Source organism: Microtus ochrogaster, linkage group LG3, assembly GCF_000317375.1.
Source record: "Microtus ochrogaster isolate Prairie Vole_2 linkage group LG3, MicOch1.0, whole genome shotgun sequence".
Taxonomy (NCBI): domain Eukaryota; kingdom Metazoa; phylum Chordata; class Mammalia; order Rodentia; family Cricetidae; genus Microtus; species Microtus ochrogaster.
This window is the reverse complement of record NC_022029.1, coordinates 22,284,923-22,299,574: the sequence shown is the minus strand read 5'-3', so window position 1 is coordinate 22,299,574 and position 14,652 is coordinate 22,284,923. Positions and strand designations below refer to the sequence as shown.

Sequence of the window (14,652 nt, the reverse complement as noted above, 5' to 3'; positions counted from 1 at the left end):
CATTGATTTTTTTTGAATTGTGTTTCCTTAGGGGGGTTTGTTTTTGCTTTATTGATTTCAGCCTTAACTTTGACTATTTCTTGCTATCTACTCTTTTTAAGTGTCATTTTTTTTCATTCTAGAGTTTACAGGTGTACTATTAAGTTGCTAAGGTATAGATTTCCTCTTTTCTTTTTTAACAACACTTAGTGTTACAACTTTTCTTTTTAGAACTGTAATCCTTGTGTCTCATAGTTTTGTGAACGTTGTGTTTCATTTTCATTCAATATTAAAGAGTTTTAAGAGTCTCTTTCCCATGCCTTACACTCTGCTGTGAGGCTTACCTCTGCAGTTTTTGCATGACTTCCTAATTTTTTAGTTTCCAGTTTTCTCTCTGTTTGAGTTTTCATTGACAATTTTATTTCTACTTTCCTATTTTGAACTTTTTCATTTTCAGCTTATTGTTTTTAAAAGACTTCATTAAAGGATTTATTCATACTTTCTTTGTGGTATTTGAATATATTCATAATTGCTATTTTTGTTTTTATACAGAATATATTTTACAACTTTGTACTAATACACTCTCGTATTACAAAGGCAATTAAGAGGAAGAATCTTCCTTTTCATATTTGAATCATCCAAACACAAACAGAACTATACATTTTAAAAGACTTTCATTTGGGTAACAACAACAACAACAAAAGACAAGTAAAACAAATTCTTTTCCTTTTATACAGGTGGACATTGAAGTGAACCTAATTCACTTATTTTTTTTTAAAAAAAAAGCTTCTGAAAAGAAAAAGCAGCTTAAAATCTAACTAACATGAATAAAAACAGTGCTTACTAAACAACTTGTCTCTAGCACCATTCTCTCTCTTCTTATGCTTTGATGCAGGCTCTTCTCTGTCTCTTCCATTCTTGCTCTTTTCATTGGTCCTGATCCACATCGATGATGGTAAGGGTAGTCATCATCATCAAATCTTGTTCTCCTGCTGTGAAACTGTCCTCTTCCTTTGGGTCCCCCAGCATAAAGAGGTCTGTTTCCCTTTCCTTTTCCTTTAAATCTGCGGCCTCCTTTTGACTTCCATTTGTTTAGTGATTCTTGCTGATCATCCATGATTTTTTTTCATGGCTTCTTTTTCCGCATGTCCTTCTAGTACTTTCCAAGTCATCTTTTTCTTCCTTAATTGTAGGTTACCATTATTTGCACTGCTGGCTTTCTAAAGAGCTTCCTTAGCTTTCTCTTTAAAGAGAATTATTCCCTCTTTTGCTCCTCTGACAAAGTCAATCCATTTTATTTCACCGTGATTTGAGAAAAGGATGTGTAAATCTTCTCTACAGGTCTGGTCAGCCAAGTCACCTGAAAACTTCAATAAACACCCCATCTTTACTTCTAGAGGTTGTGTTTCAGCACTTTCTGACTTGTGTCTTCCTTCATGTTCTTGTTTAGCTTTTAATTTAGCTTCCACTTTACTCTGCTTTCGTTCTTCATTTTTCTTTGCAAAGTGATCTTCCTTAAAGAGTATTAACAAGCTCGTGTCTTTGTACTTCTGAACAGGGGTATCCACAAACTTCTTTGCAGAAGAATACTATCAAACTGAATACTATCAAACACAAATATTGATCCCTTAATAGTTTTGTGCAATGTTCATCTCATCTGAATATTCAGTATTTGATTTTTATTATCTAGCCATTCTTGTATGTCATCCAGGGTTTCATCAGTTGGCAAGCCTTTAATTTGAAGAGTTTCTGATTTGGGGGAACCTTCCTGAGGAGGAGCTATTAAATGAGCAATGGGGCTACTAGAGAACATGGCCAGGAGGAAAGGAGAAAGCCTTTAGAGGGTATTTATTTCCTGCTTCTAAAAGAAGAGCATGTGTGTTTCCTATCCTCCTAATGATCCAGGCATTCATCAGAATGGGGAAACAAAGTTGGACTATCTGTAATAATAATCGATATTAACTGGAGGATGCTTCTTCCATTTCCTTGTTATTTTAATCTCTTCTTTATTTATTAAAAACCACATTACTTCCTATGATTCAACCATGCCATGTAACAGAGTCAGTGGAAAGGTTTTCTCTTTCGTCTTCCTCCCTACATTTCATCCAAAAGTCATGGGGCAAACAAGTCCTTCTCTACACGGCCGCTCTTTACGAGCAGACACTGTTCTCTATTCCAGGTCTCCAAACTGCGGGAGTTACAGGCTATGCCCTCTGCTTCTCCAAATGCCTTTCTCAGTGCTGTTTGTTTGGATTTCCTTTTTTATTTTCTTGGCATCTGAATTTATTTCACAGACAAAGCAAAATGTTCTGGCAAGATTCACTGGAGGCATTCTGATACTTCACAGATAATTTTGTTACAGAGGAAATTCCCAAAAACTCACTCAGAAGTATAAACCCTACCTATTGAGTGACTGGCCATGTAAATTGAATGTCTGATCATTTTAAGTAGAACTTTAATAGGAATTCTGATTTTCCACAATGAAAGCAATGTTTTAGGAACAATAGATGAAAAAATAAGCCTGATTCTTTACTGGCTGTTTTTCCAGACAGAAAACTTCATAAGAAACAGAAATTTGCATCCTTACAAGATAGTCAAAGAAGTGATATCTCATAAAAATGCTGCCTGGAATGTGAGTGTAATCCAGTGTTAGAAGCAGTGAGGTGACAGTGCTGTATGACCTCAAAGGGAAAACTTCCACCAGGTTCAGTGAAGCATTCTGGTCTATAAATAAGTCCCAATGTATGGAGAAGGAACAAAGAGAGACAGGAAGGAATGCAATGTTGGCTTATGCTAGGAGTGTAGATGAGGCAAAAGACTATTTCTGACAGGAACAAAAAAAGATAATCCAATTCTTGGGAAGTTCTTGTCAGCTAAAACGTCTTAATAATTGCACTAGGAACATAAGGGCACACAGAAATACTAACTAATGGCACAGTGGATGTGCCCTAAACTATACGTTCAGTCCTATGGGTTTGAGTGGTGAGGAACAAAAGATTTACAAATAACTGTCTAGGTAAAAATAACAAGGCAACTGGAAACCAAAAGACAAAGGTGATGAGAGGCTGTAAGATTTGGACAGTGTAAGGTACAGAACTAGTAACTGTTGAGTAAAGAGCAACACAGACAGAATGGCTACAGGAAGGAGGAGGAGTTAGTGGAGAGCGTCTAATTGTTAGGGAAATGAGGGGGTGGCAATTACAGAAAGCATAAGAGAGAGCAACCCAATGGTAATGGTACTAATAAAGTTGTTATCTCCAACCTCACAATCGAGTACTTAGGAGCTAATCACTAAGAACAGTGCCTTATATTCAGTATCTAATTCAAACCTCCCATCACCTTCGCACAGAAGCATCGTGTTTAATAGGAAAAGAAATTGCATTTAGAAAAGTTTAAATAATTTGTTCACAGATTAAAACACAAATTAAAACATTGCGTCTTTAAACCTATTCTTCTGCAAAATAAGAAGCTGCCCAGTATCAGGCCCATGATCATATATCTCAGTGGAGCCTACCTGGTCTCACCTCCTCAAGCTCATTTTCCAAACATCATCAGGATAGTCTTATCGTTAAAGGTTTTTGCTTCCTTCTTGGATATGAGTAACACACTTCTATTGAGATTCTTCCTTTTGAAATTTGGGTCATTTTACAATCTGGAAAGTCTACTTCTGAGCTTTAAGCATCAGACCTCTTCGCTGCTGTAGCCAATGGGCAGCAGTGGGTGAAGGGCGGGTAGGTTCTCTATGGGTCACTGGTGAACCTTTCCAACTGTCACAGTGTAATCCAGAAGAGGAAACTCAGAGAGTATGGACATGGAAGCCTGTGATGGGCTGGGGGATAAGTGTCTTAGACAATATTTGTCTTTTCCCGCTGTCTGCTCTTTGCCTGAAGTTTCTAGTGCCAATCCTATTAGGCATGTTTCATCTCTCTCCCTGCCCTGAAGAAATATTCCTTCTTATGCAGAAACTTGAGCTGACTTATTCCATTCCATACAAAATGGGATTTGACTTACAATTCCCCACAGCCAGGCTGGCAGGTTCTACCTATTGATTGTTGGTGCATATTCCACACAAACAGCCTCTTTTTAGTCAAGAAGAAGATGGAGATAGTCAGAAGGACATTGCTAGAAATGTTTATGTAGGCAACATCTGTACTCTAAAGGAAATCATGTGAAAATGTAAGTAAAAGCTCTCTGCAAAGGAACAGGGCAATAAATTGTAAATAAATAGTTAACAGTCTTGCATTTTAGAAATAAAACCATTCAGCACTGTATCTATTGTGACATGATTTTGTTAATGTCAAGTCATAGGACTTTCCCGGAATTTGCTGTGGAGACATTGAAGAGTACTCACTCATTCAGAATTGAATTTAGGGGAGAAATCCGACATTACTTCTTTCTACCCAGATGCCTGAATCTGTTCTTCAGTAAAAAGCCAGCTTATCTCTGTGCTAGGAAACAAATCCGCAGAAAGAAATTCCTCCCACAATGTACAATAGGGCACTCTAGAGAGGAGCAACGCTGCCATCCCTCCTCCCACAAGAACCATAGCCAGCTTGGACTCTGGCCTCACTCAGGAGGCAGCTGTGCTCCTCTGCTTTATTCATTAGGAGACGGAGGCCCATGGGGCATCTGCACATGCAGCTCCAAATCTACTTTTCTGCTTAAATGGCACAGCAGTTACTCTCTGTTGTTTCTGGTATCAAGTTGTTGCCTGTATCAGAATTAATTTTAGATGTTTAAAGGGATTTTTAGTGCTCATCCTTCTCACGGAAGGAATTTGTGTTATCCTGGATCCATTCAAATAATTAAAATTTATTTTCTCAGAACTGTCCTGAATACATAGAATATATGAAACATGCATGTTAAATAGCTAAATAAAACTTACCTATCTTCTCTTAATATTAATGGTAGTCTGATAGGAGATCGGTAGGGGAGTTATAAAGAATGATGGTGAGCTGTTCTGAATAGATCAATTAGCAACAAAACTATTTTCTGCTTTCCTTTTCATTCTGTTTCTTTTCATTTCTTTTCTTTTCTTTTTCTTAGCATTCTCTAACTACAGATGCACACCACTGTTTTAAGTCTGTGTGAATGAATTAGGGCACAAGGAGAAGGGGCATCAGACTTAATATTGTGTGAGCATGTGAGTTTTATAGAGGAAAGTATAATCACAGTTTTCTCTGAAATACTGTTTCACCATTCTTTCTATGGCTTTGGAAATATTGCCTACAGAGGCCAAGGAGGGAGAGAGAGTAAGGGTGGTAGAGAGAATCCTTAGCCAATGGGAATTAATTTATATTGAGTGATGCTGAGACTGTTTTGTGTTTTGAAACATTGACTCAGGTATATATTTTTAATATATATACATATAAATATATTATATATTTGTTTATAGATAATATAAATATTATATAATAAAGATGTAATATATTTAAATATATTATATAATGTAGGTATATATATATATATAGTTTTCTTGTATCACAAGGTAAGATATATATATATATTTCCCCCAGCTTTTGGGTTTTAGATATAATAGTATGAGGATTTCAGCTTATATAATAACTTATTCTCTTTCAGGGACTCATCTCTGCTGTTCATACTCAAAGCTCATGTTACATTTTTAAAAGCCATTTACAATAGGCATTTCTGTCTATGGTGGCTACTCAGCCAGCCTATAATCCCATGATAAGCTATCTGTGTTCTCTTCACTCCACTGCAATCACTAAATTTTTATCTCCTTTGGTATTATCTTGATGTGTTATAATAGAACAATGCTGAATCAGAGAAGCTGTCATTTTTATTGCAGTCATTTCTCAAGGAAAATGTATATGCTAAACTTGATATCAGAAGGAGAGAACACAAACATACCTTTGTTCTAACTTATGAAATGCTCTGCTATTTGAAACTTAAAGAATGGTGGAAATAAGGTGTCTCTCTTCTTATATTAATAACTTTATATAGGCAATATATTAAAATATTCCTTTACAAATTTATTGTGTACAAAGCCATTTCTTTAAACTTTTTGTAGTATAACTATATTCATGTTTTAAAGCTAATATCTAAAGTGAATTTATATCACAGAACTTGATTATATTAATGATAAAATATGTCAGCATTTTATTTAAATTCTCTTTTCATGGAAGACTAAAAGGAAACATTAATTTATCAAGCAATTTTGTATTAGTGGGACTATTTAGGAAAGTGTTTCTACACTTAGATGTGGTATTTGATTATGAGCACATTGCATTCAAACTGAAGGCCCCGATAATGAAAATCAAGAGTGACCACAGCTCTGCTGAGCATCAGCACGTGACCATTCTGTACTGGTGGGGGTTCTAGGGAGCCACCATTTATGTTGTCTCCATCCAGAGACCTTCAGGCTCCTGGAAAGCTGTGAGCAACTACCTGGTTTTTATTTATAAAAGTTTGATGAATGACTTCTTCTGTTTTAGCTATACAGATATATTTGCTTCGTCCTTCCTTGTACCCTTGATACTTTAGGGTACCCTCAACTACAAATGGGAAGTATATTTTAATACAGCTTTACTCCCATTATTGACATGAGTAAACGTAAAAGGAGACTGCTCTTTTCTTTCCCATCCAGACACACATAATAACACAGAAACTATATTAATTATTACAACATTGTTTGGCCTATTAGCTCTAGCTTTTTATTAACTAACCCTTACATCTTAAATTAACCCATTTCTATTAATCTTGTATCACAAGGTAAGATTCTTTTCTGGCAGCTACAAAGCTCACTCTGCCTACTCTCTCTATATATCTCCTCCATCCTTTCTATATTCTGCCCTGCTATTGGCCAAAGCAATTTCTTTATTAATCAATAGTAATAAAACATATCCATAGCATACAGAGGGGAATCCAACATCATCTCCCCTTTTTGTATAAATAAAAAGGAAGGTTTTAACTTTAACATAGTAAAATTACATATGCCAAAACAGGTTCAAGCAAGAATTACAATTACAATATTTAGTCTATTTGTATCTGGAAAAATTAAAGAAAATATACTATCCTTGTCTTTGTCTTTGTGAGTCTAAAGTTGCATACCTAATTTATCTTTTATCATAACTAAAGAAAACTATAACTATCAAACTTAAACTCTTCAAAGACCCCAAAAGAATATATTACCTAACTAAACAAGAAGTGCATTTTAAGCAACCTTAAAAACTCGAGAATTGACAGAGACATCTCGCTGCCTGGACAGTCACCCAAAGTTCTTCTGTATCATTGAGGCATTCATCTTCAGCCTACAGTCCCATAGTATCTGGCAGAGTTTTCCATGAAGCGAAAAATTTTAAGTATCATTTGCTTTCTTCTGTGTCCTGCAGAATATCTGCCAGCTTCTTCTATGAAGCAGAAACCCTGAAGGACTGCCTCACCTTCATTCAGCAAGTTTATTTCAGCAGTCATTTTCTGTGGGTCCTGTATTCCAGTTCATACAGCATACCATCAAGCAGTTCAGGAAAGAGCAGTTTCTTGCCCAAATGACTAGCAAACTCCATAAGGAGCCTCTTCCATGCCCATCTTCCTCTTGAAGTAATTTGTGCTGGCAGAAACAGACATATCTCATTATTCAGAAAAGTCTAAGTTCTTAAAACATTTTAAATGCCATATTTTGTATCTTTAAAAGTGTTGAAGATTCTATCTCACTGATATATATTACTGTATATCTACAAAATCTAACTAACATGATTATTAGATTGACTATTATAAATGATTATTAATTAAAAATGTAATTTTAATAATATGTTACATTTTATATAAACTGTATAAATATAATACCTTAAACAAGAGCATAAATACATATATACAGTATAACAAAAATCAGCCTTAAATTTTATATATCAATGAACCAAGATCCATACCAATGCAAAGTATTCATCTCAATAAAATATCCCTCTTTAAATGAAAAAGAAATAAACAATCATTTTGGGAATTTGGGCATAGTGTTCTCCAAACTGCTTCCTGATGTTTGTTGGGCAAAGTAGTTTTTGCAGTTCACAGAGACCTTTTGAAGGGTCATGTTCCATTAAACCACATTAACCTGGAAGGAATCCACCGGTTCACATCTTCTGTGGAAACAAAAGCAGGACCTCTTTTCTAAAGTAGCATATCCTTAGATTCAAATTTTTAAGCCAAGATACCTTTAAAATACACATGTTAGTTAAGCTTAGCAACCTGTACAATGAAGTGTCTCTCTGTACTGAGCTAATTCACAGTCAAAAAATTCAAATAAAATACAATAATATATATAATCTTGACTCTTTGTGTATATTACACTTTTACATGACTTATTTTTCGTTACTTTTTCAATCTATGATAATCTGCACTCTTTCATATTACTTTTACCATCCTTTAGGCTTTGTTTTATTTTTTAAAACCATTTACTTATTTTTATAACTATCTATACTCTTTTTTTCTTCTCTCTCCCAAATCTATGTACATTGATCCAACAGTGGGACCCATTCAGAGGTTTTTTTCATCTGAGTCTGTCTTTATTGTGTATGTGTAATCATTTTTTGACCAGGAGCGCTTTTTTTTAACCTATTAAGTGGGTGTGGCTAGGACCAACTCTGTGGCCCTGTCTGTTTGCTCTGCCCAGTTCAACATGTCAGAGGCATGTTCACTGCCTCTGTGAGCTATGCTCACTGCCCCAGTTCCAGGGACACATGCATCTATGTCACCAGTAAGCAATTAGTTGCAAGATGCTCCCAAACCCCATTTAAGTGCAGGACCTCTCGAAAGAGTAAGAGTTTTGTGCTACCAGCATGAACCAGGAAACAGGCTCTTAGAGAAGTTTTCTCAGGTTTTGCTACTATAACTGAGTCAGAAAGACTTCTCTTAAAGGAGCCCCAACTCTGCTTGCCTCTAGCAAACAGAGCCCACCTGAGAAAAATGCTGCTACCAGGAAGCTGTGCTTAACTCTGTTCTTTTGTGTCTAGAATTTCTTCTCAGGTTTTATGTGGACGTAATGGCCCCACATTGCTGTGCCATTTTGTAGGAGGAGACTGCTCTTTTGTTTTTAGTCTGCCAGACCCAAATAAAAGACCAGACACACACAGAAACCCTATTAATTATAACATTGCTTGGTCTATTAGCTTAAGCTTCTTGTTAACTAACTCTTACATCTTAAATTAACTTATTTCTAGTAATCTTTGTTATGCCAAAAGGCTGTGACTTACCAAATAAGATTTTCTTCTGGCATCTGTCTCCTTTGGCAGCTACATGGCATGCCCTTAACTCTGCCTACATTATCTATGTATCTATTCAAGCCTGGCTATATTCTTCCTCGCTATTGGCTGAAGCAGCTTCTTTATTAACCAGCGGTAATAAAGCATATTCATAGCATACAGAGGGGAATTCCACATCAAGTAAATGGCCTTCTTAAAACAGAAGTGCTATTGTCATAGTATCCCCAAGACAATTATATTACATTGCAGAAATCAATTGCTCTGAGCTGTACCCTCCTACTGGCATTCTTTTTTTCCCATCTTTCTTTTGCCCTCAACTATTTACTTGTATTGGATTTTTAGTTTATTGTCTTACAAAGAGTAAATTTAGTTTATTAGTTATAGGACATTCAAGAAAGTTCTGAAACAGTGCTTTTTAAATTTATCATCTGTGCAACATATATGTAAAGTAAAAACAAATATTATAAGAATGTTATAAAGCAGAAATCTAAAAATTTATATTTAAAGTATTCTTATAATAAACAGGATACATAATTTTTGTTTGAATCAATTTTCTGAATGCTGGAGACAAGTGAACTATAGGAGAACTCCAAGAACTCCATTCAATGCTAGCATTAGCTTTAAGGACGTTCAGGAAATCATTAGTTAACTCCATTTAAAAACACACCAAAAGGTCAGAGGTATGAATTACATGAGATTTATGGTCCATGCTTGTGAACCAAATGCCTTAGGCATTTATTCTTGTTTATAACACTGTATAATGTTTCAAACATCATTTCCCATTCCAGAGTCTGTAAGTTTGACACATGTCAGCATCAATTGTGAACAGTATACCAAAGACATATATCACTTCTTAAATATCAATCATTGAAGTTGGGTACCCAAACAAATTAAGTGAACCCCAATGGAGTACAGTGTGTATTGTAGGTTACAAAGTCCACAGAGCTCAGTCAAACCTAAAGGAGGAACGGAAGAAGAAAGATTGGATAGAAAACTCTAGGGAAAGTTGGAGCGAGGTAGTGATAGTGATTGAGGGATACAATCAAACTATATTATGTAAACAAACTGAGGTTTTAATGAATAAATAAGTGAATAACTAAAAATACTTTATTAGTTCTTTGAGAATTTCATACATTATATTATAATCATTTTCATCTCAAACTTTCACCCACAACCACTAACTGTTCTCACATCCACCTTACCTTCCTATCCCTACAATCTCTAACTGCTCTCAGACACACATTACTACCCTACACACACAATTTTGTGTTCTCTTTAAAATAACCGTTTGGCTCTAATTTGTGCTCTTTCTGTCTGTAATCCTAGGGGAGTGACTATTCCCTGAAGCATGGCCAAAGTACCAGAAATCACACCCTTAAAGAAAACTGACTTTTTCTCTCAGTCTCTAAGAAGAAATCAACAGTCCATATTTCCTCATTTAGGGGTGATAACTCATGAACCCTTTTCTACTTCATTCTAGAGCATTTACTGGCCTAATCTTATGCAAGCAAGCAGAGCTATCATGAGATCATCACTGAATCAGTGTTGTCTTGTTAGAAGACATAGTTTCACTTTGGTCCTACCTAACATGTGTTCTGTCCCTTCCTCCTCAATAGTCCCTAAGCCTTGTTGGGAGGGTGTGATACAGATGTAACTGTATACTTTCTGGGTCTGGGTTACCTCACTCACAATGTTTTCTTTTTCTAGTTCTGATCATTTCTGTGAAAATTTGAAGATGTCATGTTTTTTAACCACTGAATAGTACTCCATTATGTAAAAGTACCACATTTTCTTTATCCATTCTTCAGTTGAGGGGCATCTAGGTTGTTTTCAGGTTCTGGCTATTACAATTAATGTTTCTATGAACATAGTTGTACAAATGTCCTTCTAGTTTGATTGAACATCTTTTAGACATATGCCCAAGAGTGGTATTTCTGGGTCTTGAGGTAGGTTGATTCTCATTTTCTGAGAAACAGCCATACTGATTTCCAGAGTGGTTGAGGACTGTTACATTATTCTGCATCCTCTTAAGCATAAGCTATCATTGGTGTTTTTTTATCTTAGCCATACTGATTGGTGTAAGATAGGTGTGTGGATTAATACCCATTGGTCAACCTGCCTATTTTTGTGCCAACACTAAATTTATATTTGAAAGGTGTCTCTTCCTGTCATTTTGTTGATTTTTTTGTCTAGCAGAGAAGAAGTGAGGGAAAATTTAGAAAATGAGAGTCCAGTGGCCTGAATGTTTAATTTTTCTCTTTGACTGATCTCTACTGGTCCCTAGACTATGCTTATGTTGCTTTTAAAGGGTCCATAGTTCTTATGTGGGTTACCAGCTCCTCTTGAACATGGAGTTTTCTTGACTTTGTTCTGTAGGCAGTGGTCAGCTGAAATGAAGTTTTTACCCCATCCGAGTTGCTGTGTTTCCACAGTGCTGGTGACTGTGTGGTACCCAAGATGCTACTCAGATTTTATGGTAACTTTCAAAAGCACAGCTTTATCTTTCCTGTTTTGGCACTAATAATGACCATGGCAACAGTCACTGGAAACCCCTTCTACAAAATCCTTACCAATCCACCTTTGTAGATTTTCTGTTAGAAGTCTCCATTTGCCTGATGAAAGATACCACTATGGTGGTGGAATATTATGGAAAAAAGATGGATTTTTGTTTCAGTCTTCTGAATATAGAGAATGTTGTTTGGTCCAATGGTAGAAGACCAAGCCCACAATTGTCCAATTAAACCAAGCTGCATTTTGGGGTGCACCTTGGACTGGACAGCAGACTGTTTCACCATATATCTTAATTTGAGAAGACAGCCACTATCTGGCTCCTGAAGTCCATTTCAGAGGAGAGATGAGGTATATGCAGGGGTGAGATGTCTAACCGTTATACATTGTTAGAAAGGCACAATGAAAGGACGGGAATCAGGGTAAAGAGATTTCAAGTGTTGATGAAGTCAAAACCAGGGTCGAGAGAAGTATCAGCTAGGGTGATTAAGCATTTTCATTCCCTATAGTTCCCAAACTGTGATCAACCAGTGAATTTACCTGGTTTCTGTCCTACCATCTTACCTGTACATCACAAATAGATTTTTCTTTTAAAAAAAAAATTTAAACAAATAAATTTAAAGAAACAAACCATATAATCTTAGACAAAGAAATCCTATTTCTAGCTTAAGGGTTGTTTTGAAATTTTAGAGTATTATCATAAAAACTGAAAATATATTCAGTATGAAATGTGTCCTGTCTGGATTTAGCAAAAGCAGTCTTTTCTCTGTCGTTGTCTCTCTATTCCCTGCCTCTACCTGCCCTCTTTCTCTTTTCCTTTCCCAGTTTTCTTCTTTCTTTCCCTCTCTCTTTCCTGCACACAGATACACACGCACACACACACAGAGAGAGAGAGAGAGACAGAGACAGAGACAGAGACAGAAACAGACAGACAGAGAAAGCGAGAGACATACACACCCTAGATAAACTATAACCAGGGAAACAGAAGCTTCAGCATCTTCAAGCAGACGCCTGCCCTGTACTGAATCCTGTCTCTGTTTCTCTTGGCTGTGTCACACTGCCCATTTATTCTCCTTACCGTCTCATCAGGAACTTGGGTGAAATAGTGTAATGAGTGTACGATATTCCACTGTGGATAATATATGTAACTTGCTTGACATTACATATTTTTCATGCAGAAATGAATATCACAAATACTAGGTTTTATGTATTTACTAGACTCCCAAAAATGTTGTTTATGTAAAACACAATTATGTTATAAAAGCATTCAAGCCTTCTCACAGAGGGAGACTGACAAACAACTAAATTTGTCACTACAATTTGCCCCTACTTTGATGAGATAGCTCAATTTTCCTTCATGAAGCCTCCGCACACACAAAAGCATTAGTAACAAAACCTTCACCTTCACTTTGCTAACGATGGTTTCTATTGATAATTTGCCATGTGTAACTTAAAGCAGTTCTCCTTAAACATTGCATTTTAATGTTAAGAAATCACAAGTTAAGAAAAATTGTTTTGTATCTGACTTTGGATGAATGGCTCTTGTGTTCCTTCAGTTTTATTTCTACTTAACCATATTGAGCATTCTTTCTTATGTCTTCCTTCTCTCCCTGTAACCAAGGTCTCTTCAGGATCTCTCTAAGCAAACAGATATCCCGTATGGCACAGTCCTGGACTCTGCAGTCTATCAGCATGTCCGCATGAAGGGCCTGAACCCTTTTGAGAGGGACAGCATGTATTCCCAGATGTGGAGAATGATCAGCCGGAGCAATGGGTCGGAGAACAACGTTCTGGAGTCCCAAGCAGGCATTCAAAAGGTACCCTGCACTTCATGAATGGTTTTCACCAGCTTGTTTTCAACACAGTCGTGACTGAATCGACATTTATTTCTTTCTCTTTCATTGAAATTATGACATTGGACTTTCAGTTAAATAATTATATTTTATTGTTTTTAAGGAAAATCTCAGGGCAGCTCAATGTTCTCCGAGAGAAAATTCCAGGTCCCCTGTAATGTCTCATCAATAACTTTCCCTGGAAATCCAAAGCTAAAAACTGATGATGTTATTTTTTACAGAAAAGGATTAGGGACTTATAAACATGATGACTAAATATGTTTTCCCAAGTCCCTTCCAAATACCATTCATGTTATCCAATTCATTTAAATGGCTCAATGTGTTTTCTATACAGCATTTGTTCTGAAGACTAAAGCTTTATCTTTACCTGTGATTATCTAAAACTATTTGGAAGAAAAATTTAATCTTGTTAACAAATACAGTCCCTGCAAATGACTGTTTCTGTTCTCCAAAGTGAAAATCTTTATCTGCTTATTTTTCTATAACCAGCCATTTAGACGTAGATATATTTAAAAGGCTTAGAGAGGCTTTTACACATTTGTTTAAAAAAAAACATTAAAAGCTATTCTTCATTCTGGATGTGTTTATTTACAAACAAACACAAACAATTCAGATCTCAGAAGCCTCCATGAAAGAACTGTGTAGTATTTGGTTAAAATTGTGACCAATAGCTAATTGTTGGCATTCATTGGGTGGTCATGGAATGAACAAATGAACATGTCAGAGCCATGACAACAGAATGGATAGCAATAGCAGCAACAGTCACCTTCACTTTTTCTCTATGACCTTTCATAGCAGACTAGGTCTGATCCTGAGTCTGAGCTTTCTGCACAGAAGGCAAATGCTCCTCTAAAGGAGGGTTTTATTATTTTAGTTCCTCTGCTTCTCACCCTTCGGGATCAACCTAAATCATCTTTGCCATTGCCACATTGTCATCATTGTCTTCTTTGCGAGAAAGTGAATATTCTTAGCATGTTAGCAGTAGCCTCTAAGAAGGAAATGCATGATCTTGCTCTAGCCAGTGAATCCTCTGATATCTTTGACCTCATTATATAAATCCAGTTTCTAAAGGCCAAAGCACTGGTTGGAAATATGAC

General features: G+C 36.2%; 1 protein-coding gene and 1 pseudogene across 1 annotated transcript in view; one reads left to right on the top strand and one right to left on the bottom strand.

Annotated features, from left to right (window-relative positions):
- LOC101992329 (glutamate receptor ionotropic, delta-2) overlaps positions 1-14,652 on the top strand; it is a 344,620-nt gene that overhangs the window by 115,174 nt on the left and 214,794 nt on the right. Inside the window, exon 6 of the mRNA XM_013351292.2 lies at positions 13,324-13,519. Coding sequence (XP_013206746.2) covers positions 13,324-13,519 — 196 coding nt within the window. The remainder of the gene's footprint in view (positions 1-13,323; positions 13,520-14,652) is intronic.
- On the bottom strand, positions 798-1,792 carry LOC101988653 (annotated as a pseudogene).